General features: G+C 41.9%; 1 protein-coding gene and 1 long non-coding RNA gene across 2 annotated transcripts in view; one reads left to right on the top strand and one right to left on the bottom strand.

Annotated features, from left to right (window-relative positions):
• Window positions 1–1,130: 1,130 nt before the first annotated feature.
• Window positions 1,131–24,158, bottom strand: LOC139082853 (uncharacterized). Its single transcript, XR_011539180.1, has 3 exons — window positions 24,014–24,158; window positions 20,626–20,711; window positions 1,131–3,504 (listed from the first exon to the last, which is right to left on the bottom strand). It is a non-coding gene; the product is annotated as an uncharacterized lncRNA (long non-coding RNA).
• CPVL (carboxypeptidase vitellogenic like) overlaps window positions 23,950–24,563 on the top strand; it is a 136,748-nt gene continuing 136,134 nt past the window's right edge. The window contains exon 1 of the mRNA XM_008518416.2: window positions 23,950–24,184. Coding sequence (XP_008516638.2) covers window positions 23,956–24,184 — 229 coding nt within the window. The 5' untranslated portion in view covers window positions 23,950–23,955. The remainder of the gene's footprint in view (window positions 24,185–24,563) is intronic.

Genomic DNA, 24,563 nt, shown 5'->3' with positions numbered 1-24,563 from the left:
AAGGAAGGTGTGATGGTTCATTTTATGTGTCAATTTGAGCGGGCCATGGGGTACCCAGATTAAACATCGTTTCTGGGTGTGTCTGTGAGGTTGTTTCTGGATGAGATTAGCATTTGAATCAGTGGACTCAGCAAAGTAGAGTGCCCTCCCAATGGGCCTGGGCATCATGCAATCCACTGAGGGCCTGAACAGAACCAAAGTGGAGGAAGCAGGAATTTGCCCCTTTTTTCCTGCCTCACTGCTTGAACTGGGGCATCTCATCTCATCTTCCTCTGTCCTTGGCCTGGGATCTACACCATCGGTCCCCCTGGGTCTCAGGCCTTTGGACTGAATTACACCACTGGTGTTCCTGGGTCTCCAACTTGCAGACAGCTGACCATGGGACTTCCCAGCCTCCATAATTGTGTGAGCCAATTCCTCATAATAAATCTCCATATATATATCTCTATACACACACACATATATATATCCTACTGGTTCTGTCTCTCTGGAGAACCCTGACTAATACAGAAGGCATATTAAAATCTTGTGTTTGAGGATTCGCTGTTCCCTAGAGTTGCTTTGGTAATGAAGATTGGAAAGAAATACGTCAGATATTAAAACAAAGGAATAGTTTCATTAGCATCACCAGCAATCAACTGCTAACCATAAAGTGGCCAGGAAAGCACATTAGAACCAGGTTCAAGAGCTCAGAGAAGCTCCTCTCCTCTGTAAGATTCCTTGCACTACAACTCCAGACAATGAGAGCATCAGCTGGAAGTCTGGGAGCGCTGGATCAGTCAAGAAGGTCAAAGACAAGGATCAAAGGGACACGCCATTGTTATCCTTGCCAGACACCCCTGGAATAAGGGCAGGGAGAGCTACAGGTACACCAGCTGTGCAGGCAGCCGTCAGAGGGAAGGGAGGAGCTTTTCTGGATCAAATGTGTCAAGCAGGCCCTGAGGAACAGACGTAGAGCTGCAGACAATGGCAGCCCTCCAAAGCAGGCGAACAGGCAGAAGCCGAAGAAGAAAAGGCAGAGAAAGCCAGTGGCCATGTGTGGATCTTCTCAGTTACTCTTCAATGCAGTGTGAGCTGCTTAATCCTCTCTTCCTCCTTTTGAAGTGAAAGATAATCAAATGACAACGAAAGACTTGTATTTATTTTTAATTAACAGAAAATCATTGTATTTGGACATTCATATAAAAACAATATAGGACAGAAGTCACCATTGGAGTGTTACTTGAAATAGCAACTAAAAACACTATTTTAGAGAGGCCTATAAATGGAATTGTTAAACTCTGAAAGACAAAGTAAACTGTACATGAGTACTTTAGAAGAAGTGACTTGATAAGATGGTACATTTTAAAGGAGTGAAAGAATGCTCTTTCCAGGTTCTCCTATAAGGGTAATATCAGTGTAGTGCCTTTATCCATAGTACAACCATTTATTTTGAGTTATGTGCCTTTAAAAAACAATACTGCTGAATATTCAATGCATAGACTACCTAGCATAGGTAAGAAAGAAAACTGAAATGAGTAGAACAAGAAAAATCCCACATTTTATACCACATGAGATAGATTTCTTCTCACAGCCATTAGGATTACCTGTGAAAATCAAGCCATAACCTGAGTTCATTTTCCTCATCATGTCCTAACAAACACCAGTGTGGGCGATCAGAATTTGCCACCCCAAAAATGTGTCTCTTTGGCTTGATGATTTTTAAGGACAAAAGACTCTGAAAGAAACTTTGACCTTCTCCATAACTGCCTAAAAGAATTTAAGATAGAAGGTCTGTCCCCAGGACAGGCCACCACCGCAGATAACTCTGGGATTGATAGACTGGGATGATCCTTGCTAAGCCCATTTTTATCAAAGTTCTCTCTCTTGGGTCACATTGTCTATAGATGGCCCAGCACACATTTGTTTATCAAACATTTGCTTTTCCATCTCCATGCAAATTGCCTTCCTCCCTTTGAAATCCCAAACCACTATCCCCAACATCCTCTTTGTCTTTATCTGAAGATGGTATTTAAGGTGGCAGCTTCAGCCATTCCGGCAAGTTACTCGGTTTTCCTGGGTTTCTCTCATGTGTGCATGTTATTAAACTTTATTTGATATTCTCCTGTTATTCTGCCTCATGTCAATTTAATTCTTACACCATCCGGAAGGACCTAGAGGGTAGAGGAATAGATCTTCCTTCCCTGGAACAGGACTTTGTTTTTCATTAAATAGAATTTATGATATATTTAATTCTGAATCGCATTGGGCTGGGCATTATTTTAAACAAGGCAAACAGGAATAGTTCATACATTTTGGAAGCTTATAGATTAAAATGGATAATGACAAAAAACAAGTGTAAAAAACATGCATGTATAAAACACACCTACTAGTAAGTATCTAGGCAACATGAGAATATACTAAACTAAATTATTTCCAGTGCTTTTAACACAATACAATAGAAAGGATTTTCAAAAATGTCTTTAGCCATCTGGTTAGGCAAGATACAAATGCTCTGTAGAAACCTACAGCTCAGGCTGGAGTAGGGGGAAGAAAACTTTAGCCTGGGCAGGTTGAAACACTGGAACAGAGTTCACACAAACAGCAGAGCCTCTAAATAGCAAAGAGTCCTTATCTGTAGAGATACACAGATGAAATTACATGATGTCTGGCATTTTCTTCAAAATAATCCAAAAGTGAGGGGAATAGGTAGGACTTACAAATGAAACCAGATTGGTTATGAGTCAACAATTGTTGAAGCTGGGTTATGGCTTCATGGGGGGTTATTATACTATTCTCTCTACTTTTGTATATGTTTGAAATTTTCCAAAATAAAGTTTTTTTAAGAACTACAGGATAAAAAGAAAAACCATCAATTGTGTAAATTTGAAGCAAAACCAACAGAAGATGAGAATCTAAAATGTTTCAAGAACTCATAAATCATTAAGCGAAAGATAAAGAAACCAATTGAAAAATGGACAAAAGCCAGTAAATGAGTATTTTATGAAAGAATAAAAAATGGCAAACAAAATATCAAAAGATATTTAGCCTCACTAAGTAAGCAGGAAAATGCAAATTACAACAAAAATGAGATACTTTATACACCACGATAGGTTATGGTATATTGTTACACCAACATCCAAGAATCTTATACCAACAAAATTTTACTTCTCACTCACACTAAATGTCCACTGTAGGTCAAGTGGGAGGCTCTGTTCATCATACTCACTTATGTTCCCAGAGTTACACAGCGGTCACTTCCTGAATATTGTAGGTCTCTTTTCCAGAGAGCCATGGAGGTGTTTGCATCAGCAATTAATTACTCCAGCCTGGAAATGGCACACATCTCTTCACTACTCATTGCTCAGTACACGGCACCGGAACTCACACAACCACGAGGGACCAGGAAGTGCAGCTCCTCCCACCATTTGCTTGGAAGGAGGGATGACTGGAAATGTTTGGGGAAACCAAATGACTTCCACAGATACCAATTATTTTTCCATCAGATTGGCAAAACTCTATAGTCTGAAAAAAATAAATACTGGTGAAAACGTTAAGCAAGAGAAACTGTTATACACTGTAGACTGAAGAGTAAATTGAGATAACCACTTTAGAAAACAAGTTAAAATTTCTTAGCAAAGTTGAAAATCCATGTAGTCTTCAAGTCAGCAATAACACTCCAAGATATACACCTTAGAGAGACTTTTGCATATGTGCACCAAAGACATATTCAAATATGCTCACGGCAACACTGTAAACAAACAAAAACTGAAACAGCTCTCACATCCACAAACAGTAAAATAGATAATTTTTTGAATATTTATTTAATGAAATACTAATCAGTATAGAAAATGAACAAAAGAAACACACGTTTATTTGGTTGAATTTCAAAAACATCATATTGAGTGAAAAAAGTATGTCAAGAATATGGTGTTTTGGCAAAGGTCTAAGCAGTTAAAATTAATATATTGTTTTAGAAATACATACTAAAGCAAATAAATAATGTGTAATACAAAATTCAAGATAGAGGTAACTCTGAGTGGATTGGGAGAGAGGTATGATCAGAAACTGTTATAAGGTGCTAGTAATATTCTTTTTGGAATAATAAGCTGTTTGGAGTTTTAAATATGTGTTTATTTTATTATTATTCTTTAACTTGTACATATACATTATATATACTCATGTTTATCTGTGCATGCAAAAAAGCAGGGACGTACTTGTCATATTATGGAGAAAAACCAATCAATAGAAACAGAACAAAAAAATGACACAAACAGTAGAATTAGTAGTCAAGGACATTAAAGGAGCTATTAAAACTATATTCTGAATATTTAAGAAGGTAGAAGAAAGCATGAGCATGATGAGAGAGAAATTAAAAATATTAAAAAGAATAAATCAAACTTCTAGAGATGAAAAATATAATAAGTGATATGAAAAATCCACTAAATGAGATTAACAAATTAGACACAGCAGAAGAAAAGCTTAGTTCACTTGAAGACATAGCAATAGAAACTGCAAAGAATGAAACACAAAGAAAAAAAGACAAAAACCATGAACAGGGCATCAGCGGTCTATACATCAACACCAAGTGGTCTAACATAGGTATAATTGGAGTCCTGGGGGAGAGTGGAGAGGAGAGACAGAAAAATATTGTAATAAAAAATTCCTGAAATATGTCCAAATTTGAAGAAAACTATAAACATATAGGTCCAAGAAGCTCAATGAACCACAAATAAAATTTTAAAAATGAAAAAATCTGTAATGCAATCATTATAATCAATTGCTGAAAACCAGTGAAAAAGAGAAAATCATAAAAGGAACCAGGACACTTTACATACAGAGGAATAAGGATAAGAATTACATTAGATTTCTTGTCAAAAACCATGCAAGCCTGAAGAGAGTGGAGTGAAGTCTTTAAAGTACTGGAAGAGGATATGGTCAACTTAGAATTCTTTACCCAGTGAAAATATCTTTCAAAAGCAAAGAATAAAGATTTTTCGATACATGCAAAAGATAAGAAAATACATCACCAGCAGATCAGCACTACCAGAAATATTGAAAAAAGCCCTTTAGAAGAAGAAAAAAATTACAAGATGAAAACTAAAAACTGCACTTCTAAGCAATCCATGGGTCAAAGCAGAAGTCCTATGAGGAATTAGAAAGTATTTTTAACTCAATGCAAATGAAAGCAAGATATATCAAAATTTGTAGTATATTGCTAAAGTAATATTGTAAAGGAAAAACACTCCTGTTTCTCCTTTGCTCTACTACAACACTCTACTCTTAACATACCTCACTTCTGGTCACCAAATATGTGGAGTTTTTTCCCACACCAAGCAATTCTCACACAGCAGCAGGAGGTCCTATAATTTAACTCAATTTTGACACTGTCTGCCTGGAGATAGTGTCAGATTCCACACGTTAACAGCTCAGTCCCATAAGACTTCACCCACTTCAGACACCATTGGCAAGTCCAAGTGGTCACCTGCACTTCTGACAGATCAGCTATAAATTGGAGGTTCTCATGACCCCCTCCTGGGGTTTGATAATTTGCTAGAGCAGCTCACAGAACTCAGGGAAAACAGTTTACTTATTACATTACTGGTTTATTACAAAGGATATAACTCAGGAACAGCCATGTGGAAGAGCTGCATGGGGCAGGGTACGGGGAAGGGGTGCGGAGCTTCCATGCCCTCTTCAGACGCGTCTCCCTCCCAGGTCCTCCACGTGTTCACCGACCTGGAAGCTCTTTGAACCTCATACTTTTGGGATTTTTATGGAGGCTTCACTATGTAGGCATGTTTGATTCATCATTGGCCCTTGGTGATTAAGTCAATCTTCAGCCCCTCTCCACTACTGGGAGGTTGGGAGTGGGGCTGAAAGTTCAACCCTTTAATCACATGGTTGGTTCCCTTACGACCAGCCCCCATCCTTAGCGGTTCTCCAAAGGCCACCTCATTAACACAAACGCAGGTGTGGTTGAAAGGGGCTTGTTATGAATAACAAAAGACCTTTTATCACTCCTCTCACTTAGGAAATTCCAAAAGTTTTAGAAGCTCTGTTCAGGAATGGACACAAAGAGCAAATATATATTTCCTGTTCCAAATCACAATATCACAAATGTTTAGAGGGAAACTTATAGCATTAAACCCTTACATCAGAAAAAAGCCTCTCATCACTAACCTAAGCTTCCGCCTTAAGGAACCAGAGAAAGAACAAATTAAACTCAAAGTAAGCAGAGGAAAGGAAACAATACAGATGATAGGAGAAGAACAGAAAATGAAGTAGGAAACAAACAAAAAATAGAGAATATTATTGGAATCAAATGCTGGTTATTTGAGATCAATGAGAGTGATCAATCTTTAGTTAGACTGATCAAGAAAAAAAAGAGAAGATGCAAATTACCAAGGATAGGGATGAGAAGGGGGACACCACTCCAAAGGTTGTTGACGTGAAAAGGATGAGGGAATATTATGAACAACTTTTACCGATATATTTGACAAGTGAGATGACATAGACAAAGTCTTTGAAAGAAATCGTCGTCTAAAGACCACTCAAGAAGAAACAGATAATCTGAATAGCTCTGTCTTAGCCTGCTCAGGCTGCCATAACAAAATACTATAGGCCGGGTGGCTTAAGCAACTGAAATTCATTTTCACGCAGTTCTGAATACTGGAAGTCCAAGATCAAGGTGCCAGCAGGTGAGTGTCTGTGAGAGCTCCCTCTCGGAGCTACAGATGGGCACCTTCTCACTGTGTCCTCACATGGCAGACAGAGAAATGGCTCTCTTCCTCTTCTTACAAGGTCACAGTCCTAGCAGATTAGGGCCCTACCCTGATGACCTCATTTAACCTTAATAACTTCCTCAAGACCCTATTTCCAGATATCGTCACACTGGGGGGTTAAGGGCTTCAATATATGAATTTTGGGGACACCATTCAGTCCATAGCATCCTGCCACTAGGACGCCAAAATTCATGTCCTCATCACACACAAAATACATTCATTCCATCCCAACAGCCCCCAAAAGTCTTAACTTATTCCAGCATCAATGCTAAAGTTTAAAGTTTCTACTTCTCTAGGATGCAAATGCCTGACAGAGCTATTGCTGAGTTGTGCAGTAAATGTGCGTTTAATAAGGAACCGCCAGATTCCCAGGGTGGCTGCATCATTTTCCATTTCCACCAGCAATGTCTGAGAGATCTAGTTTTCCTGCACTCACGTCAACATTTGGTTTTATTAGTATTTTTTATTTTAGCTATTCTAATAGGTGTGTAGTAATATCTCTTCGTGGTTTTAATTTGCATTTCCCTAATGGCCAGTGATGCTGAACAACTTTGTGCTTATTTGCCAACCCTATATCTTTGATGAAATATCTGTTCAACTCTTTTGTCCATTTTCGAATTAAATGTTTGTTTTCTCACTGCTGAGGTGGGAGAGGTCTTTATATATTCTACATATGAATCCTTTATAAGATATATGGTGTGCAAATATTTTCTCCCAGTGAGAGGCTTCTCTTTTTATCCTCTTGACAGGGTCTTTCACGGAGCAAAAGCTTTTCATTTTCAATGATCCGTTTTTAAACACAAATTGAATTAAATTAAAAATTCAGTAAAAAGGCCAGTCACATTAGGCAAATTTTAAGTACCCATGTGCAGCTTGTGGCTACCTATTGACCAGCACAGCTTAGAGGATAGGTGGATTTTGGCTGAGCATCTCTCCAGGTAAGGGACCAATATAAACAGAATCAGAAGCATGAATGGGTGAGGAAAGTTAAAGGAGAACGAACAGAGCTGATTGGGTGAAGTGTGAGATTCAGGACAAGAAGACGGGCTCTAGCTGGAAGGTCAGTTTTCTCTAGATTGGGAAAGATGCTGAATGCTAAGAAAAAGGTTGAAGCCTTATCTGGCAGTGTCTGTGGAGTCCTTGGGATTTCCTAAACAGGAGAAAGGTGTATTGCAGGCAGTGTTTTAGGAAGATCCATTGATAGCAAAGAGGACTGGAAAAATTGCAGCCATGCTCTCCCCTTCTTCCTCCTGTTTCCCTCTCTTTAATTTTCTCTGCACAAACTTGCAAGTGCTCAGCCATGACAGCCCAGTCAGGGCTAAAGTTGAAATCATTTCAGTTTTCCCCCTAATCTTGAGCACCTTAGCCTATCTTGTTAATCACAGATAAGGCAGAAAGAAGGTGTTTAAGATAATGTCTGGTAAGAAGTGCAAGAGCTTGTAGGTGTTATTGTACAGAAAACAAGTTTTTAAAAAATATGTTTCTATAAAAGAAATGTGAGAAAACTAAGTTAACAAATGCAACAAAAACTCAATGATAGAAGAGAGGCTCAAGGAAGTAAAGTCTTTTCTTAATATTATTGTGCCAAGATTGACAGACACTTATAGACAAAACTAGTCTATAATTTTTCACCTTGATTAAAAAATAGAAAAGACTACAGAGCTGATATCAATGATTAAGAGAGATCACTTGAATGTGATCAATAAGTCAGGAGATAGAGGTCTCAGAGCGGATTTGTTGGCTCAACAATCTCATTAAGAGCCCAGGTGACTTCAGTCCTTCCTCTCTGCCATCCTTAGTGTACGCGTGATGGCTTTGCCTCATGGTCACAAGATGGCTACCACAGCACCAGAAATCACATTCTCACATGACATCCCCCAAACTCAGAATCAAGGTGTTGGGATTTGCAGTGGGGATTGCTGCACTTCCCCTATCTGTTAGCATGGAGAATAATCTACCCTAAGCCTTCCACTAGAATTCTCATTACATTTCATTGACTAGGACTGGGTTACATGCCCACCTGTAGACCAGTCACTGGCAAAAGGGAAAAGGGTTGCTATAACTCATAAGGTCAAACATGCCTCAACTCCTAGCACACTGTTGCCCAAACTAAATTGAGATAGCAAATGGGGAGGGGAAGGACTGATGGATAAGCAAGTAAGCCTGTCTGCCACAGAGAAGTATACAAGAGTTGACAAGGAGAGACTCAGGGAGTAGGAGGAGCTTCATGGGACACTAGTCTAACTAATGTCAGAATGCTCTACTCATGTCTGCCTGCCGCCACCGAATGTCTGGCACCAACTTTGCACATTGTGGGTGCTCAATACACATTTTAGGATAACTGAATATAGAAGGTGGCAAACTGAGTAGAATTTAAACATGCAGAGATATTTATGAGGACTGAGAAATCACGATTCTAAGAAAGCGAGCCTTTCTTTACCAGAAAGCCAAAAGGAAACAACGTTTAGGGAGGCGAGGTAACAATGAAGCCTGGCTGTCCACCATTACCGTGTGCTGAGGGACAGGACATGTCCAGGTGGAAGAAGGTGACCATCAACGAGAAGAAGAAAAATGTGTGCACCTTCGACAGCACAAAGAATGCCATTTGGGGACAATTCATTAACTCCTACCACAAATATTTATTGAGAACCAACTATAAGTCAGGTCCTGTTCTGGACACTTGTAATACACAACAAAAATTTTCTGCTCCCATGAGCTTGCATTCTAGCGTAATAATGAGCGAATTACATAGTAAGTGACTGGTGATAAGTGCTATGGAAAATAAATAGAGTAAACGGGATCAGCAGTCCTGAGGTGGGCACGGGTGACAGGTTAAACAGGGTGGACAGGGACATCTCACTGAGAAGGTGACAACTGAGCGAAATCTTGAAGGAGAGCCCTGAGAACACTTGTGGGAAGAGTGTTTCTAACATTAGACACCCCATTTCTCTACTCTACAGAGGGCCTTTATGACTCGCACCTTCTCTGTCCCCAGCCCTCTAAAATCTGGGCCTCCCAGCCCTTCCTTGAGATGTCTCGATGAGTCAGGGAAGTGAGCCACTGCTTCTGTTCGAAACCAAGTTGGGGCCTCTACATGCCCGTTTCTACTGTTCCCATTGATACGGTTTCATATTTCTTTCCCGTTTCCCATTTGACATCTAGATGTAGTGCTCATTTTTAAGTAATTAAGGATGAATCCCCTTAATTTTATTATTGCTTGTTATTATCACACAAATGTGTCTTTTCTAGCTAATGTTTGTGAGAACCATAATGTAGACAGAGCCACGGGAATGATCAGTCCTTGACAAGTAAGCTGAATCAATGCACTGTGTTCAACATTTAGATAAGTTATAAATTCCTCAAAAATTTAGAAAGTATTTATTAAGTCATGATTCTACCTGATGTTCTCTAAGTGAGACTTTTCACTTACACAGGAAAGTATAATGGTCTTTTCTAGAGTCTTACACAATCCAGTTGTGCCACTTACTGGTCTGTGTGACTTTATGTAAACTCAATGGGCCTCAGTTTTCTTCTCCGTAAAATAAAGGGCTGGGTTGGCTTCTCTGTATGATCCCTTCCAGCTTCAAGATTCACTGACTCTAAAGAATCAGTTTCATCAAGCCACGCACAGATTTCACTCTCTGCTTCTTTGAAGGAGACATTTATTGTGGCCAAAACTGCATTTTCAAGAGTTGAATTAATAATTTTGAATTACCTTGCTTTCCAAACTGTTGGTCTTAAAGTAGCGATCACTGACAGTTTGTTTATATAAAATACAGATTCAGTGCATATCACCACACCATGGAACTCGGGATCAATGGTCCCTTGAGGACCAGGTGGGCTCTGTGACTTCAGGATGCTGCAGGGGTGAACTCTGACTCTGCCTCCAACCAGCTGTGGATCTTGGAAAAACCATTGCACCTCTTCTTTGCTCAGTTTCCTCTTCCGCCAACTGAGCGAGCCCAAGAGAATGATGCCCAAGGGCCATCTCAGGTCTAAATTCTGCGATGCCTGGATAAAGAAATCTGCTTGCAGAAGTCTGCAGGAAGCTCTTCTCACCGGCTCTGGGAGGGCTCCCTGCGCCCTGCAGCCCAGCAAGAGAAGGAAGCTCACAAATACTCAAGAGCCGCCTAATGACTTAATGGGCTTCAATATGCGCAGCTGGGTTTTAATTTTCTCTTACAGCACATTCCCTGGGGGTAAAGTGTACTTTCCAGAGAAATAATAACTGCATAGGATATTTTGGTTGCTGGAGGATATCTCATTTGGAAATCAGGTTTAAGTCACACGCCTCTGGTAGTTTTTACTATCAGAACAAAATAAAAGCCCCAAAGGAATGCTTATACTTCGAGTTTAAATGTTGGAACGTCAAAAGTATCTAAGAGTCAAGCATCTGTAAATATTTAAAATAGCGTGAAATCACAACTATTACTTCTGATAATCTCTTTTAAGTTTGAGTAGAAGCCAAACAGAACCAGCAAAATTCCGGAGAACAACTGTTAGCTGTATGGCCATGTCTAATCAATGAAATTATCATGGAGAGTTGGGAGAAATGCACAGACTGTCTGTGCAAGCACACAAGAGACTCTACACACGAGAAAGTGGGTCATGCAGAGGATGATGAAGAGTCCCTTTTCCCTCTCTGGTAAACTTCGACAGTAATGCTACCATGCGAAGACCAAGCTACACAGTACAATAAAGTCGGCCTTCCTGTCTGAATTTTCAGGATTTAGCTACCCCCACCCCTATACACATGCATCATAGCTTTACACATTCCTCTAGTTTTCTAAGATTATGGACCAGACATCATGTCATGCTTTATTCACATCATGTTATTTAATCTTCTCAAGAGCCCAAAAAAGTAGCAATTGTTGGCTCTATTACGTGATAGTGGAAACTGAGGTCCCAAGAGGTTGTATGTGTGCTGTGAACTGCTTTTCCTTCAGATGCCAAAGAACATTGAAGGAGGACAGTCCTTGATCATAGCCTTTCATTCATTCGTTCATTTATCCATCCATTCATTCATTCAGTTATACATTCATTCATTCAGGAACTCATTCTATTTTTAACATACTCCATTTTAAGGAAAGCTTCCTGTACATCCAGCCCAACTCCCCTTTTCATTCAGTTTTCAGTGGCGATGGGAACTCAGAGAAATGACTAGCTCAATTTGGTCTTTGCCTCCATTTTCTGATTACCCCTCCGTCTTGCCTTTTCCAGGTTGAATTATAAAATTTCCTTTCTGGTTCTCTTTGCAATCATTTTTAAAAGACATTTTCTCTTCTAGGGGGAATTGCAAACCAGAAACAGTATTTTCGTAGGGAAGAGTAAAACAGAAAGGTTACCACAGCGTTTTTACATTAGCACCATGACATTTCTAATAATCTACATAGAAGAATACTTTTTTTAGCACTCTAAGTGCCTCTTGAAAACCTCTGTGACATACTCGATAGCTACTGACTAATTTGTTCTGGCAGAAAAATGAGTTCAGTATTACTGAAAATATGTTTTCTATCACTAGATCTTATTCAGGTCATTGAGTGGCTTTTCACTGGTGGAAAGGAGTAGAATTTACCTTCAATGAAACATTACTGAGAAGAGAGAGAGAAATAACATTTTGACCTACTCCAACATTAGCAAAATGCAAATCATAGGCAATTTTCTATGAGGTGATATTTCAATAGTTTGCATTTCTGTAGTTGTGCATAGATCTGAATTTTTTTAAAGCAAGGTGAATGAAGAGCACGTGAAACAGACTGTGAATTAATAACTGTGAAAAACTAACTTTAAGCAGCTTTCAGCTTAGTGACTGAGATAATGCCATTTCTCTAGAGAAGTTCCAAATATAGAGGAATAATGGACAGCAGTTTACCACAAGCCGCGTAGCTCTCTAAACCAGCAGGGATGTTGAATGAGGGAGGATGTACAGTCCCCACATCAATTTTGGAAATTGATTAAGGATGCATAAGCGACAGGTTCCAATGGGTGTGGCAGGTGGGGAGGGGGAGGGTCACATCTCATTCTTTCTTTTCTTCCCTTGCACAGGTATGGGTGGGTAGCTGCGACGTAAACTGCAGATGTGAGTGATTAGGATGTTAAGCGGAAGAGAAGAGAGCTCTTCATTATTCTTTTGGAAATAAAGAGGGATAAAATTCAGCAATCATCAAGCCTTTTCATTTCCCTCCAATTTGTCAGCACAGTCAGGATGCTGGCTTCCTTTCCATAGGTGAGATTACTTCCTGCTGACACCAAGAAAGGGTAGGGTGGACAAATGTGTGAAGAAGAAAATTAAGCTCCAAGGGTTGCTTTTGTTTTGATGTTTGCAAGACGTCCTTTCTTGTGTTAAAATTAGATGTTTCAGCTACTGGCAGCCACAGGATTTTAATGTTGAGAACTCAGGGCAGCATTCTCTAGACAAATCCCCAGATGCATAAAACAACTGTCAGTTTTGATTAAAAATTATGACTTCTTGGACTTTGGGTTTAGCTATGCAGAACACAAAAATCTGAAAACTTAGCATAATGCCTTGTGTAAGCTAAGCCAGAGAGTAATAGTCACTTCCCTGCTAATGAAAAGCTCCCTGGTCAAAATCACACCAATAAGTGCATATTTAATTAGAGTTTATAGACATCTAAAGAGGAAAAATTCAAAGATTCTCTCATAGATGACCTCTATGAGAGAGGTTTTACCCTCAGATGCCTCAGGGCAAAATTTCCACCCAAATGAAATTGATCAGACAGGCTGGTTATTTAACAAGAGCATTGCGGTTAGACAGAACTTAGCTTTTTTTTCAGGGTTAGAACTTTATATAGATTTTGGAGGTGGGTCAGTGGCACAGAGGCTTAGATTTAGAATTTGCTAATTAAAATGTAGCCTTCATACCAATTTCAGAGAAGTAAGTAACAAGCTTAATCCATGACATTTAATCACTGAGATTTGTTTTGACATTTTTAGAACAAGAAACCTAATACTGAGATGTGATTACTTTGCCACAGATTTGCAAGGAAGGTGACACATCACATGAGAATTTACAAACAGAAGAAAACATGGACTAGCCTGGTGGAGGAAGGGAAGATAGAAAAGATCTCAACGTCAAAAAACTCAAAGCAAACACATGATTTTCAAATAGCCTACTTCTGAGGTCTAGGAATAACCTTGTTCACATTGTTTAAACTTTCCTCCATCTCATCACGCTTCACTGTTCTACCCCCGGGCCCTCTTTAGATGTAAAGGGAGAAAAAACAAGGTTGAATGTGAAAGTTTTCTAACCAATAGCCAAAGGGTGAATGCTTGATCCTCTCTGTAGGACTATGTGGTCTCCTTTGGACTCGCAGCTCAGGGGTTACTGCCGAGCTCTCAGAGCCTGACAGGATGCTCTAATACTGTCTGGACATGGACAGAGGATATTTAAGAAATGTCCTCTCCAGCTGCCCTGTACCCTATAAGAAATCCATCACAAAGACGAGATTTGTCAATTGGCCCCTTCAGCCAGCCTAATCTCCCGGGTCCCAGTCCTTCTGGACTGTCCACTGCTGACCTTGTTAAAGGGACAGGATTTGGAAACAGGGAATCTGAGTGATGACATGAATAACCCAATTTTATGTTTTAAGCTTCTGAATGAAGGCTACTAGACATAGATGTGAAAGAATGGGGGTTTTGGTATCAGATAGACCTAAGTTTGAATCTTGATTCTGACACTTAGTACCCCTTGACCTTGGACAAATTATCCAACATCTCTGTTCTTCAGTTACTTCCATTATAAAATGGAGAAAATGATACTTACCATTTAGGGTTTCGGTGAGGTTTAAATGAGAGAATGTGTGCGATACACTTAGCTGGCTTTTAGCTAACAGTAAGGGCTCAATATCTTTTTAAATTCCTTTCTCCTCTGGTCCTTATCTTCCCTTCCAGCTTTGGAAAGAGATTTGTTTTTTTGATCATTCCTTTTTACCTAGGTTGCTAAAATGTATTTGTTTTCTCCGAAATGGTCTAAACCAAGTTAAGATGATAGCAATAGCACTTTATATATTGGTCAGGTGTGTACTGTTTCATGATACCTAGAGTATAAGAACTGTCATATGTTTTGATATTTTTGAAAAAGAATCCAATTTGAGCTCACACTTGCTGAGTTTGGCAAGAAGTCCAAAATCGATCAGGTTAGGTGGTTGGGGGGAGGGATGGGGACTGCCCCTTTTCCCATTTAGATCCTACAAATACGCTAGGAGCTTATTCCTTGTATGTGAATGGCAAGGGGCCTGATCTTCGATTCACAATCTCCCTTGCCTTTATCACTGCATCACTTACTCAGCACAGCTGACTGGTACTCCTCACCTGTCTGTTGGCATCCTGCCCCAGGCAGATTACAGAGATGCCCCTCATAGCAACCCTTATCATGGAGCACAGGGACATTCTCAGAGGCTCCCAGGGCTCCTTGTTGGGTTGAACTTCTCCTGACACCCACACAGCCATTCCTATACCAGATCATATGGCTGCAGAGGTTCTATCACTGAGAAATCTACCACCTCCCCAGGTGTAATAGTCAGAATAAAATAGGTTATGATGTGGTAACAACCAGGTCTCAAATATTAGTAGCTTAAATCAACAAACTATTTCTTTACAAGCCTGCCTCTTTCTTGGGAGACCTGGGGCAACAGTATGAATGGAGATGCATGTACCATATGTCTAATTATTTAAAAGTTATAAACCAAGGTAATTAACTATTAAATGAAATATGTTCTACCCTCTTGACTTGAGAATATGCCTTTATAACAACTTGGAAACCCAGATTTGAGTTTAGAATTCTGAGACTCCCATGTTGGAACACAGTGGTGTAGGGCAAGACAGCCTTTTAGCCTGTTCTGCTCCTGGATACCCTGGTCTCTACATCCAAGCTCTGTAACATGCCCTTGGACATCCCCCAGGTGGAGGATGAATCCAAGGAAGAGTAGCGTGCAGGCTCTGGGAGCAGACTTGTAGACATTTGGGCAAGGAATTCTGAGGGCCCTGTTATTCAAACCATGGAGGCAAATTTGCAAGCAGAGAATCCACAAATAATGAGGATTGACTGTACTCTGTTTTGGTTTGTTTGCTTGTTTTTGTCAAAAACTTCCTGAGAGTAATTAACAATTGGGCACACAGAAAGAGTAGAAGTGGGGTTATCAATTCTTTTGAACATCCTGGTGCAAAGAAGCCCAGAGTTTAAGAATTCAGTGTTGAGCTTTTTTGAGGAGAAGGGATAATTCCTTTTCTGTTCTTTTCACTGACAGATCTCTGTGTGGGGTGGAGGGAAACCAACTAAGCAATGGTAATTCACACCAGATTGCTGATCACTGTGCCACACGGGACACGCACTGTATAATTCGCCAAGTGCATTGATACCACTCAGCTCACTTAGTCATCACCACCCTCAGGGGTCAGGAGGGTTGTAAGGGTAGATGGAGTAGATGAGTTGTTATAACCTCCATTTTCAGAGGATGAAACCCAGGTTGAGAGAAAGGCTGTAGCCAGGGACAGAGAATAGAAAAGGAAGAGACCTAGGGACTGGTGTTCTAGGGCATTCTCTCTTCCCAACTGTTGTGTGCTTCTGGAGTGTAACCATCTCAGATTCAAGGGAGAGTCCTTTAAACCCATCGCAGTCAGCCAGGCAGGAGGGTCTGAGCAGTTTAGCCTGAACGCCCACCCATAAAAAGCAACGCATGGTTTCTATGTAACAGCTTAAGCATTCCTGAAACTGGCAGAGAGTTAGCCATCGATGATTAAGTAGCTGGGAACTAAAAGTTTTTTTTTCCTTTTTACAATTACTTATTATAGCTTTTAGCTGTTTAACCCACCCATCATTAACTGTGCTGTTGAGGCAATATGCTATCTGACTCCCACTAGGCTCCTATAGATAACATCTCCTTGGAGCCTGGGTCACCATGGTAATGGGTGTGTGAGCTGTTTTTCAGGAATTAGAACTCTGTCCACTCCAGGCCGGTTGAGATCACCAACTCATCAACCGGGCCAGCGCAGATGTCCCATAGGCAACCTTTTGACGTCAAGAGGCTAAAAACTCCACCCTCAGATCATGCTCACGCTGCCATTTTGTGAACATGGGTCCTATGAAGAGGCATGAAGTCTGACTACGCTTGCGTAGATCATCAATTACCTCACCTCTCCTCCCTTCCAATCACCTCTCTCCGCATTGCAGACCACCTTGCTCCCTATCCCATAAATATCCCTGAGTCCCTATTTTCAAGGAAGCGAATTTGAGGCTCATGCTCTCTTCCCCGCATGGCTGCCTTGTGATTAAACCCTTTCTCTGCTGCAATCTCGTTGTCTCAGTGTTTAGCTTTCTGGGCAGCAGGCAAAACTAACCTGAAGCAGTAACAATCCTGCCAAGGACTGCCCTTCACCCATTTTATTTGTATTCCCTTATTTGGCGATGTTACATAGTTCCTGAGATTCTTGAAAGCCCTCAAGAGTTTATAGAACCAGAAAAGTAGAGAGTCACTTTTCTCGGTCAGCTCAGCTTTGAACCATGAAATTAATCATAAGCACAATATTTTATTAGTAAGTAGAGCACCTGGGCTAGCCACCACTTGCATTACAAGAAAATAAAATAAAACATGAAAGAAAAAGAGGAGACACTACAAGCATAAGTAGAAACACTACTTAATGTCTTTGATCTCTGTTAATCATTTGTAAATTTCTTGCCTTCAACAAATGAATGACCTGTTTCATTCAATTTCATTAAATCTTCTGATCAGCCCTGTAGCACTGTCCTTTTTCCATACACGAGAATGCCAAGGTTTAGAGAGGTTAATTAACATGCAAAGGTCACACTAATAATGAGGGGCTGAGCTGGGATTCAAATCCCCATCAGTCTATTCCTAAAGCCATGCTGTGCCCTTAATCAGATCCCGTACTGAGCGAACTGGCAGGGGCATCATAATATCAATATATACTCTGCAGGGCTGGTGTGCAGATTAAAGAGATGATATACACAAAAAGAGTTTGGCAAACCATGAAGCCCTGTTCATTGTGATTCTTCCTCATGGTTGTACACAGGACTGGCTCTGCTGTCCTGAGAGGCCCAGTCTATAATAATCCCATAATTCATACTTAATCCACCAAAGTCTTGTTTGCCTGGTTTTCTCTATAGCCACAGGGAAACTGAAAACATGCCTTTTGTAAGAAATCTTAACACCTGCTGCCAAAGGATGCCGGATCATCAGAGGAGAAGAAAGTCACTTACAAAAGACATAGATTAATTTGGACATTGTTTCCTTACATAAACCAAGCACAAGGAGGCAAGCGACCCAGGGAAGGATAATCATGCTGAGCATATAAGCACTTATTATAAATAATTACCACATAATTATCCACAACTTCCCTGAGTCTGGAGCCTGTGGCTGGTCTTAGAAGGTGGCCCTTCCTTACCAAGCGTGAGGAGACTGAAGCGCTTCCATAAGTTTATTAGGGCAGGCGTCTGTGTCTTATGGGGGGTCACCGCCATCTGGGCCTGCTTCTCAAACCTTACAGCCAAGGTGCGGAACAGCTCGGGGCTCTCTTCAGCTGAATCCATCTCCTCACGTCGTTTAATAGCACACTGCCTTTTTGCAAGTGTGTGAATGTGACACATCTGACTTCTTTTCTTAAGTGACGTGTTTATTGACCAAGTTAATACACTGGGCAGGCGGTGACATTCCCCTTTGTGGTGTGCCTCTAAGCTGTGTTTTCAAGCCTTGAGGTGGCCCCGTTGAAGATAGGTAACAACACTTAAAGGAGCAATGGCAGAAGCCTTGATGAGTGCAGGGAGAGACACAGACGCTTCCAAGAGGGGCATGGTGTCTTCAAGGTTAATCAAGTCCTCTTGTTTTCATTCCAAGTCTACATTTATCTTGTTGGCAGCAGCCGCAAACGTGAAATCAAATCTCCAAACTTAGACAATTGGAATTGTATTTACCTGCTTGAGACGTGTAAATAAGCTATTCTCTGTGTCTTCTTAATTGGAATATAACGCATACTGCAAAGCTCTGGCCATAGGTCAGTGAGGGGCACACTTTTTTGCGGTGCTCAGATAAAATGGAAAACGTGGGGGGAGAGGATTCAATTCTGTATCCTGGATGAGGCAGCCGAAAAGAATGACAGTCACAGGCCTGGAATCTCACAGATTGTCAGGATCATCATTATTATTGCTATAGCTACGTTTATTGAGCCTGTTCTATACGACAAGTACTTTATTTGCACTGTCTCATTTCACCCTTTTAATAACACTGTGATATAGCTAATATTATTTTCACCATGTATGGATGAGAAAAGTGAGATTAAGCAACTTGCTTGAGGCCACCAGATGGCAGGGTCTAGATTTGAGCCTGGGTCTGACTCACGCTCTGCCCTACCAGGGTTTAAGAAACCAGAACCTCCCTAGAATATGTAGGAACAGAGAACACAGGGCTTGGGGGAACCCTGAAATCATCTGGATGGATCAACCTGACAATCTGAAATCTTTGTTTTCAGAAAAGCCGATCAGAGAAGACTTAACCAATCTCTTTGCAAAGCCATTCATTTGTCCAACTTTGAGTACCAAGGATACAAGAAAGGGACCAAAAATATTATTTCTAGCAGTTTGAGTCTCCCCTGTAAGTTATATATATATATATATATATTTTTTTTTAAAGATTTTATTTTTTCCTTTTTCTCCCCAAAGCCCCCTGGTACATAGTTGTATATTCTTCGTTGTGTGTCCATCTAGTTGTGGCATGTGGGACGCTGCCCCAGCGTGGTTTGATGAGCAGTGTCATGTCCGCGCCCAGGATTCGAACCACCGAAACACTGGGCCGCCTGCAGCGGAGCGCGCGAACTTAACCGCTCGGCCACGGGGCCAGCCCCATGTAAGTTATATATTTTGATTCTTCAACTGTTAAGTTGATTGCCGTTATGGTCATTTGGGGAGAAATGTACAGAAACACTCCTTAAAGTATTAGAAATATTTGGCCACCTATGCCAAAATAGCCTAGTAAATAGCATAGAGAAGAAATACATTTGTCTCTAAGGACAGACCCCACCCAAATTATCTCTCCACGCTGCTGCCCAGGGTACCTGCAGAGTCTGGCTGGAAGCACACCTGAGTGGCCTGAGAACAGAATTTGGTCCTGGGTTCACCAGATGTGCCTGTTCCAAAGCCACAGTCCAGTGGAGGATGGACGTTATGAAAGACAGGGCAAGCATTATTTAATGAAAATATAGAGACTCTTCCTTTGCTCACTCCATGTTTAGCTGTCACCAAATGCTCTCAATGCATCTAAACATCTTTCAAAGGTGCACCCTCCATCCCACAGGGACTGTAGTAGGTTGAATACTGTCCCCCTCAAAATTCATGCCCACCCAGAAACTCAGAATGTGACTTTATTGGGAAATAGGGTTTTTGCAGATGGAATTAGTTAAGATGAGGTCATAGTGGATTAGGTTGGGCCCTAAAGCCAATGACTGATGCCCTTATAGGGAGAGAAGAGGACATGCAGAGACACACAGAGAAAAAAGCCATGTAAAGATGCAGGCAGAGACTGGAGTGATGCAGCTACAAGGCAAGGAAGGCCAAGGATGTGTGGCAGCTGGAAGAGGCAAGGAAGGATTCTCCCCCGCAGCTCCAGGGAGGAGAGCAGCCCTGCCAACACCTTGATTTCAGACTGTTCCAGAACCGTGAGAAAATAAATTTCTGTTGTTTGAAGTCACCCAGTTTGTGGTAATTTGTTATGGCAGTTCTCAGAAATTAACATAGGGACTGCCACACACAGTTTTGCAGCGACAATTTTCCTATACTCCCCCAACTCAACTCCTCCCATAGGTGCTACCCCCACCCCCACCCTGCAACAATTACCTGGTCAGCAGACTTCTCTTCTTTGAACCTGGATAACCTTCCAAAGACCCTCTGATTCACTAATTCTGCTTTCCAGATTTTTTTTCCTAAGGAAATAATCAGATGCATTATAATTTTTTATCTGAAAATGTTTCCTAGTGCATTAATAATAAGGAAAAATTGGAAGCAACTCAAATGACCAAATGTTGGAAAATGGTTGAACAAACTATGGTATAGTCATACGATTGAACATTATGCAGCCATTAGTATTACGCTTTTGAAATAAGAATGTGTGAAAATAATTGGGATATATTGCTAACTGCTAAAAGAAGGATAAATAACTCCATATAATATGGATCCAATTTTGTTTCATCTCTGAGGACTCACAATGGGTTTGTTTTGTTTTGTTTTTGTTTTTTTTGGTGAGGAAGATTAGCCCTGAGCTAAGATCTGTGCCAATCTTCCTCTATTTTGTATGTGGGTTGCCCCACAGCATGGCTTGACAGTGGTGTAGGTCCACGTCTGGGATCTGAACCTGTAAACCTGGGCTGCCAAAGTGGAGCACACCACACTTAACCACTACGCCACAGGGCTGGCCCCAACAATGGGATTTTAACCTGATCTTTTTGTATATCCTCATATTTCTATAATGATCATGTATTATGCTCATAATAAAAACTAAGCAATACATCTTATTCAAAAAATTCAGAAGACTTCCATGAAGTGGCTTTCCAGCTATTTTGACCACATCTCATAGTAAGAAATACGATTTCCATTATAACTATAGGCAGTTGAATAATGGGCCCCCACCCCCCCAAGACATCCATGTCCTAATTCCAAACCTGTGAAGATAGTTTCTTTCCTTTTTTTCAAAATCTAACAGAACCTGGCACACCACAAACTCAAAGACAGGGTGCCCCAAATATGCTTTAAAGCTTCAAAAACTTCAGAAATATAAATGCTACAAACTTATAAAACTATCATTTGAAAGTTGACTTCTTTTGACTCTAAGTTTTAATTATTTTAATAGACGTTATTATAATTTTTTTTCTTTTAGTCAATGTATGTCATTTTTCACTCAGGGGAACTGAAACAAAAAGTTAAGATTAAAAAATGTGTCACTCAAAATTCACAAAATTCAGTAAGTGTAAAATACATTTAATTGAACTTTCAAATGATGTTCTTTTGTAAGTTGCAACGTTTATACCTCTGAAGTGATTAAAACGGCAGGAAAACTTTTGTGCCACCCTGTTTTTGAATAAGTATGCTAAAGTATGATTCATTTTATATTTACTTTGAAATTTAGTTTGGTTTTCATTTAAGTGGCTCCATTTGGGGCACAGGTATTCCTTGGCCAGTGGCTCTCCTTGTGCTCAGGCCAAAGGGGCTTTGCCCAGGGGCCACACTTTAGAAGGCCCTCCTCTGGCCTTGGCTGGCTGTACTCCTCCTCATAGGGTGAGGGGTCTGTGGGGCTAAGTTTATTGTACCTCCTGCCCCCAAATCCACACCTCCCCAAACCTTGTTCTGAATGTCCAGGATCCCCAGATTGCCTCCTCAAATGGCACTGAGCCTGCTTCAAGGGCCTGCACACCAGCAGCAGTGCCGTCTGCCAACATCCACACTCCCGTGGGTGAACAGCACTGCAACTGGTGTGCACACTTTCAGGCCCAAGAAGTGGCCAGAGGCATGGCTGCTGCTGGGGAGGTGCCCTGAGCTTCCATATTGGAGTTGGAACTTAGGGAAGAGAGGAGGTGGCTGCAGAGCAGGGCTGGAAACCAGCGCTGCCTGCACCACCACATTTAGCTGCAGACCATCAAGGAGCTTGAGCCTTGCCTTTCAGGTCATTCTGAAGGTATATTTGTCAAGGTAGGGAGGGTGAACCTATTTTATTTGATAGTTTGTTAAGGGTGGGCTGACCTTGGTCTTAAAGTAAAATTTTTTTTCCCCACCAACGAATTTTTCCCCATAAAGAAATAAGTGGGTGGGAGGTACTTCCACGCGTGATCTCCGACAGGAAATAGTGATGCCGCAGTCACCCAGCACACACTCTGGGCCAGAGGACTCACAGGGAGCTTCCCATTTAGTCCTCAGTACAACCCAATAGAGTGGGTACTTAAGAGAGAACTGACACTCAGTGACATTAAGTAATTTGTTCCAGGTCACAAAGTTAGGGCTACAGACAGCCTTAGTTGCACAACAAACCACCCACCACAGAAGTGGTTTAATAGAATGATTTGGGTTTTTTCCCCTGATCAGTGGGCTGGTGGGGCCATTCTGCTGCTGGTTCCACCTGGACTCGCTCATGCAACTGCAGTCAGCTGGAGGGCTGGCTGAGCCGGAGGGTCCCAATGGCTTCTCTCGCTTCTCTCCAGTTGGTTCTGCAGTGTTTGGCATGTGTCAGTTCTCCTGCACGTGACCTCTCACTCTCCGGAAGCCACATTGGTTTCTTGGCATGATGGTCACGGGGCAGCAGTTTCAAAGCAGAACCTACAGGGTTTTTGATTCCTGGGATGGAACTGGCACTTGCCCACGTTCTAATGGTCAAAACCAGTCGCAAAGCCAGCCCGTATTAAAAGAGAGGGAAAACCAGACTCTACATCTTGATGGGAGAAGCAGCCAAGTGGCCTTGCCAAGGAGCATGGTGACCTTGTTGTGGTCATCTTTAAACATAATGAATCAGAGCTAGTACTAAGTAGCAGAGCCAGGATTCAAAGCTCAATGGCCTGACTGGGGTGCTCTAAACAACTGTGCCACCTCTGAGCCACAGGACACTGGGGGACATAGACAAGGGAATGACGACATTCCTGCAGTTGTCTTATCTCCTCACTCTTGCAATCTCCTTATCTTTTTAGTCTCCGGCTGCCTCCCACGTCTAGCCCAGAGCCCAGCCCCTGGTGGTGGTTAATAATACAGACTCAGGTCACTGACAAGAGATGTGACCCTGAATGGGGTACTTACCCTCTCTAAGACTCAGCTTCCCGCCTGCAGAATGGGGATAATTACATTACAGAACACATCAGTTTGCTGTAAGATTCTTATGTAATAATGCAGAGACAGCGCTTGACACAAGGTTGGCCTCTGTGCGCTCTCAGTGGTAGTGTGATGGGAATGAGAACTATGGATGAGTGCATGTGGGCTTTTTAAACAGTGGGAGTAAAACACCACTCGGTTTCCAGATGCAAGCACTGGTATGGGGAAATACTTTCAACAGCGCTGAAATTCTAAGATCGCAGCTTAAAAAAAGTGGGAGAAAAAAAATCAAAACCAACCAACCAACCAGAGTTGCACCGCAGCCTATCCCTCTCTCTTAATTTTTAAGATTGCAGCCTGGGACCGCTTGCTTCTTCCAAGATGGGAACTGCTGACCGGGCGTGGCCAAGTCTCCGGGAGCGCGGGGGTGGGGCCATACCTTTGGTCTGGGTCACGTGTCGCCGAGAGGAGCGCTCTAAAGCTCGCGGTCTGCAGGGTACTCGTGACTGGCAGGGTCGAGGAGAACGGCCGCCTCCCTTCTCCCCGACTTGGGCGTCTCTGTGGGCACCGGGTCTGCGCGCACTGAGAGGCCGGGCGGGGCGCTGCCTGCGTAAGTGCCCGGGTCGGCTGGGGTCGTGCCGGCGCGGCGGGCGAGTCCCCTCTCATTCCCCGGACGCCGGGAGCGCAGGGCGGGTGGTCTCTGCAGCCCTCTGCACCAAGGAGGAAGAAAGCACCGTGGGGGGAATATTGGGGTCTCGTGGTCTTGGCTGGCTAGGAGTTTCCAGGTTGGGGTCTTGGGGATGCCATCGTCTCTGGGTGCGCGCAGCCCGCGAACACTCCCGACAGCTCCAAGGCGGTCGCACTTGGGCTTTTTCCAGACCAGGAGGCGCCTCCAAGTCCCTCCAGGAGCCCGTCCAGGGCAGTGAGAAGCCGCGGGGTCCTCCCTTACTCTCGGTGCGGGGGATGGGGGCGGACGCATGTTCCCTTCC

Source organism: Equus przewalskii, chromosome 4, assembly GCF_037783145.1.
Source record: "Equus przewalskii isolate Varuska chromosome 4, EquPr2, whole genome shotgun sequence".
Lineage (NCBI taxonomy): Eukaryota > Metazoa > Chordata > Mammalia > Perissodactyla > Equidae > Equus > Equus przewalskii.
The sequence above is the reverse complement of the archived record's forward strand: the minus strand, read 5'-3'. Positions and strand labels throughout refer to the sequence as shown.